At 33.8% G+C, this 5,887-nt stretch overlaps 1 protein-coding gene across 1 annotated transcript; it reads left to right on the forward strand.

Annotated features, from left to right (window-relative positions):
* The first annotated feature begins 470 nt into the window (after window positions 1-470).
* On the forward strand, window positions 471-3,114 carry LOC123194321 (pectinesterase-like). The gene is made up of 4 exons (XM_044607496.1): window positions 471-1,091; window positions 1,167-1,623; window positions 1,865-1,979; window positions 2,321-3,114. The coding sequence occupies exons 1-4, from the start codon at window positions 522-524 to the stop codon at window positions 2,895-2,897; spliced, it is 1,719 nt and encodes a 572-aa protein (XP_044463431.1). The 5' UTR covers window positions 471-521; the 3' UTR covers window positions 2,898-3,114.
* The last annotated feature ends 2,773 nt before the right edge of the window (window positions 3,115-5,887 follow it).

The raw sequence follows: 5,887 nt of genomic DNA on the forward strand, positions 1-5,887 counted from the left end.
AATTTGTGGATGTATTCTAACAGATTAAAATGTGGATAGTTATTTAAAATTTTCATTTGTCATACCTATATATTTGTTATTTTATAAAAACTTGGTGAGAAATTATCCTTTTCCCTTATTTATTTAATCAAAATTGAGAGGTGTATTTTCATCATAATTATAAGGAAATTAATATATTTACTAATTGACTTATTAATTTTGTGGTATCTTTATCTCTGAGGCTATATGAATTTATATCTCCAACTAACAAGATTTTACTTTGATTTTTTTTTTAATAATATTAGTAGGATTGTTTACCCTCCTAATTGAATTTTAAATGTTTGGCCTGAGTCCTGTCTGTTAAAAAAAAAAAAAAATTTGCAGTAGTTGGCTTTCGCAATTAATAATGGACTACTTCTTATGGGCCAACTGACAAAATCAATAATATCAATCAATCTACTTAGTGGATCCAAGTCACTATAAATCACTCCAACCATTTTACTTCACTCTTCACAATCTTCAAACACCCTGTTCTACCAAAAATGTCACCTTCCGGCACCCAAGTTGCCACGTCCAGGACCAGAAAAAAGCTCTTCATAGCTGTCTTTGCTTCACTCTTAATAGTCACAGCCATAGTTACCATTGTTGCCGCCAGGAACAAATCCACCACCATCTTCAATCACCAAATCGCCGCTCACCCTGTGGCCAAGTCCTCCTGTGGCCTCACATTCTACCCGCAACTGTGCTTCTCGGCCCTCTCTACAATTCCAGACGCTGCTTCAAAGATCACCTCTACAAAAGATGTGATCGCATTGTCATTAAACATCACTATAACTGTGGTCCAGAAGAATTACTTGAGTATCAAGAAGCTTATTAGCACTCGTAAGAGCAGCCTCACAAAACGTGAAAAGTCTGCTCTAAATGACTGTCTTGAATTGGAGGATGAAACTCTTGACGAGCTTTACAAAATTGAAGATGAACTCAAGGAGTATCCTGTGGTTAACAAGTCTGTATCCCAACAAGCTGATGAACTCAAAATCCTGTTGAGTGGCGCTATGACCAACCAGGAAACTTGCCTTGATGGCCTCTCTCATGATAAGGCTGATAAAGAGGTAATTTTTTTTCTGGGTCTATTGAATATTCCAGGCATCTTCTTAACACTGACTAAGCTCTTCTTTTGTTTAAAGGTTCGTGAGGCATTGATTAGGGGTCAAATGCAAGTGTTTAAAATGTGTAGCAATGCGCTGGCGATGATAAAAAACTTGACAGACGCCGATATGGCAAATGAGGTGGAGACTTCAGGGAGGCATCTTGATGAGGTAGAAAATGAAAAGGGGTGGCCTGAATGGTTGTCAGCCGGAGACAGGAGGCTGCTGCAGGCGACAACAGTGACTCCTGACGTTACTGTGGCTGCTGATGGGACGGGCAACTACCGCACGGTGTCGGAGGCAGTGGCGGCTGCACCTGAGGGGAGTACAAAGAGATATATTATAAAGATCAAAGCTGGTGATTACAGAGAAAGTGTGGATGTACCCAAGAAGAAAACTAACCTGATGTTTGTAGGAGATGGGAGGACTTCCACCGTTATTACTGCTAGTAAAAATGTAGTCGATGGGAGCACCACATTCAACTCAGCAACTGTCGGTGAGTAAGTTTATTTTCTTTGCTCTTCATTTCACGTCAAAAATACTTGCAATCAATACGCTCCGTGGAAATTAATTATTTCTGAGTCATTCAATAGACCCAGCTGTATACGTAGGCCCCATTCATTAGACAGACCTTCTGGAAGCCATTTGAATGAGCTTCAGTGCATTAAAGTTCAAGGCAGATGATTGAAATTTATTATGCTTTTACGAATTTCTCAGCAGATAGTTATGTGTTGCAGCTGTAGTTGGGACCGGGTTCTTGGCGAGGGACATAACTTTTCAAAACCATGCTGGCCCATCAAAGCACCAAGCAGTGGCACTGCGTGTGGGATCAGATTTTTCAGCCTTTTACAGGTCTGATATATTAGCATACCAGGACACCCTCTGTCCGTAAGATTTAATTTACATTAACTGAATAAATTCAGGCAATCTATCTATAGATAAGGTATAAAATACTAAATTAGAATTTAAGATTATAAAAATATTTGAAATGTCATGTAATATGAACTGGTCAACTTTCTTGAATTACTTGTATAAGGATAATTTTCAATGAGAAAAACTATACTGTTTGGTTTTAGAGTAGAGACATAATTAATATATAATAGGTTGATAGACTCATTAAAAGTCTAATAAATTTTAAAGCCCATCCTAATGTTATATACTCAAATCATAACCATTTAAATGTATTGGTACAGGTGTGACATGTTAGCATACCAGGACACCCTCTATGTCCACTCACTCCGCCAGTTTTATGTGAATTGCATTATAGCAGGCACTGTGGACTTCATATTTGGAAACGCAGCAGCTGTGTTTCAAGACTGTGACATTCATGCTCGCCGCCCAAATGCTGGCCAAAAGAACATGGTGACAGCCCAAGGACGAGATGACCCTAATCAAAACACCGGCATAGTCATCCAAAATTGCAGAATTGGTGCAACTTCAGATTTAAAACCTGTAATCAGCAGCTTTCCAACGTATCTAGGCAGACCGTGGAAGCAGTATTCGAGAACAGTGATAATGCAAACTGATATAAGCAATGTGATAAATCCAGCCGGGTGGTTTGAGTGGGATGGCAATTTTGCACTCGATACATTGTTCTATGCTGAGTATGCAAACACTGGTGCGGGCGCTGACACATCAAATAGAGTGGCATGGAAAGGATACAGAGTGATTTCTAGTGCAAGTGAGGTCCAAATGTTTACTGCCAGGAATTTTATTTCTGGGGGCAATTGGTTAGGCGCCACCGGTTTCCCTTTCTCCCTTGGTCTCTGAGGCAATATATCATAGCTTAGCTGCAACCTTTTCTCCTATTTGATAAATAATGATTTGGGTTTAAGGGGAAAATTGAACGCTTTGAGCTTTTTTGTTGTGTAAGTTCCCTCAAGATTTATGCATTGCTCTCTAAATATAATTCCATCTGATGAAAAAAAATCTGCCATAAATGAATGTGGTTCAAAAAAATAAATAGATAAATCATGCATGTGAAAGCTGGTGGATTTCTCAGTAACTCGAATTTCCTATATATATATGCATGTTCAGTAGCCCTGTATAGATTTGAATTTGAGATGATGAATCTTGGCTAGTAACTCTCTACAATTACAGGGGACAGAGTCTGCCTGTAGCAGAACTTAGGTCAGCTGGAATCATGCTGTCAAATAATGCCAATTTTAAGAAAAAGTTAGAAAGTATGATTAAACTGAGGGCAAAGGACTTATTTCCACCCAAATATTACTGTCTTATCTGTTCTCCCTTGCAACTTTAAAAAATTCTTTTACCCATATATAAACGGTTAAAGTTAACCAAATCTATTAGTTTTAAAATTTTATCTTATTTTTCCTCCCTAAATCATAAAAAATAACCATTCTACTTAGGTTAAGGTTTAAAAAATAATATTTTTCTCCCTAAGGCTTACTCTTCAATCTCTGACTCCTCTTCCAATACCACTTTTGATGTTCTCTCCTTTCTCTGACAGACAATTAAAATCAGAAAGATGAAACTCTTTGTTTTCTCAAATTCAATCGTCAGTTAAAGAAAAGAGAGATTATTAAAGAGAGAGACTACTGAAGATGACACTAGAGGAGTGGTTGGAGATCGAAGAGTCAACTTTAGAGGGAAAAATATTGTTTTTTAAACCTTGACTTAGGAAAAATTATTATTTTTAACGGTTTAGGAGAGAAAAAGATAAAATTTTAATTTATTTTTAATATTACAGATAAAAAAAAAATTCTCCTTTTAAAACTAATAGAGTTAACCGACCATAGGTAGGTAAAAAGGTTTTCCAAAGTTAAAATGCAGGAATGTGAGAAATGAGCAATCTTTGGGTGGAAATAAGTCCTTTGGCCTTAAACAAATTGAGTTGGCATTCCAAAGTTAGCAACAATCATGTCTCCGTAATGGTAACAAGCCTTTCCCTACCTTTATGAGGTATGTCTTTTCAAAACCGACTGAACCCATGTCGGTTATTTGAATTGCAACTTATTAATTAAAATTAGTTTTGATTCACTTGAAAATTATTTTTTAAATTAAACTACCTTACATCGAATTGAACCATTTGAATTGCTCAATATAATGGGGTAAAAAATGGGGTTGACCTGGTCAACCTTAAAAAACAAAAATTTATTTTAAAAATTAATTATTAAAACTTAAACCTAAGTTTTATCTATAAAATTTGAATATGTATATTATCAAATCAAATTTATTTTTTATCAAAATATTTCAAATTATATATTTAATAATAAATTATACAAAATTATTTTAAATATTATTTTTAAACAACCAATTGATTTGATTACTGGTTTGACTGAACCACCCTCTTTACCGGGTGAATGTCTGGTGCAGTTTTAAAAACATAAGGTAAAAAGATGATTTATGGAAGTTTATCTTAAACATAAATTAATTAAACTACATAAAGACCTAAAATTTAGTAGAAAAACTTTTTTTTTTTTTAATTCTCGTCTAGCTTTTCTGAATGATTTACATCAATACAATCAATTACAACAAAAAATTTTTGGAAGCTGTCATTCTGTAGTGGAATGAAAATTACATGATAATATTTACAAATTCAATCGTATATCACCATTTCTCATCAAGATGGTGCATAGATATTATTTATGTTTAACTTCTTTGAAAAAAACTTGAGAATAATCAATTCGAGGATACTTTTGTAAGAATATTAGCTAATTGGTACTCTAATCAAATCTTAGGTAATTTTAAAATATTTCCATCAAGTTTCTTTTTAACGAAGAATTTGTCTAGAGATAAATTTGAATTGAATTAAACTCAAATTTGGATTTGTTCGAGCTCAATGAGTTATAACAATGTTTATGAATCAAACAAGGAAAAGGTACAATATTGTAATCACTTGTCTTTAAGAACTCTTCGAGAATCTATTCATAAAATAAGTGTTATAGATCTACCATTTTCCCTATTCCTAATATAAGATTTAATATGCATGAACAAACAAATAATCCTAGTCCACAAGATCTACGTAGATATTATAAAATGTTGAATTAAACTTTAGAGTTTTAATAATACCTAGATTGTCATGCAATCTAATTCCACAAAGCTTCTAAAATTATCTGTCGAGATTATCTCTTGATACGATTTAGTTTTCTACTTCATAAATCTCCTTGAATGAGACATACTGCATTAGGTTTTAGAGCAAGTCTTTAGCCAATATATAATAGGGTCATTGATCACCCATCAAGATCCAATAAATTTCAAGACTCATATTTATACTGTCTACCCAGATAATAATCTTTAAGTATATTGGATGGATCATATAAGTCTATATATAAATTGACATTAGATTATTTAATTATCTGATTTTGTTAAACCAAAAATATAATCAAAAAATTTCTAACACATAAGGCATATTAGTAGTGTGTTCTACAACTACAATTGAATTGTATATGAATGACGTTTAGTTAAGGGAAATTATCAAAAATGGCCAAAATACCCTCCCATTAAGCAAAAATGCCCAAAGTCACTATTTTCAAGCAAAAATGCCCAAATTTACTATTCCTAAGTAAAAATGCCCATGACTTTTTCTAAAATGTCAAAATTACCCTTCCCTTCATTTATATAAACCTCCTCACTCACTAGAAGGGGTTAAATGAAATTTTATTAAAATTAGGGGGTATTATGATATTAAACATTATAAATGCATTATAAATTTCTCAATGAAATTTTAGGAATAGATAATTGAGGGGTCAAACGAAATGTTATTAAAATTTGGGGGCCATTTTGATAAATCGACTCGT

The sequence above is a fragment of the Mangifera indica genome, chromosome 13 (genome assembly GCF_011075055.1).
Source record: "Mangifera indica cultivar Alphonso chromosome 13, CATAS_Mindica_2.1, whole genome shotgun sequence".
Lineage (NCBI taxonomy): Eukaryota > Viridiplantae > Streptophyta > Magnoliopsida > Sapindales > Anacardiaceae > Mangifera > Mangifera indica.

What these genes read in the sequence shown, in the direction of transcription:
- LOC123194321 (XM_044607496.1), top strand. Translation starts at nt 522, where the DNA reads ATGTCACCTTCCGGCACCCAAGTTGCCACGTCCAGGACCAGAAAAAAG. An exon ending in ATTCAACTCAGCAACTGTCG is followed by an intron (nt 1,624 to 1,864) that starts GTGAGTAAGTTT and finishes TATGTGTTGCAG; the next exon opens with CTGTAGTTGGGACCGGGTTC. An exon ending in GATTTTTCAGCCTTTTACAG is followed by an intron (nt 1,980 to 2,320) that starts GTCTGATATATT and finishes GTATTGGTACAG; the next exon opens with GTGTGACATGTTAGCATACC.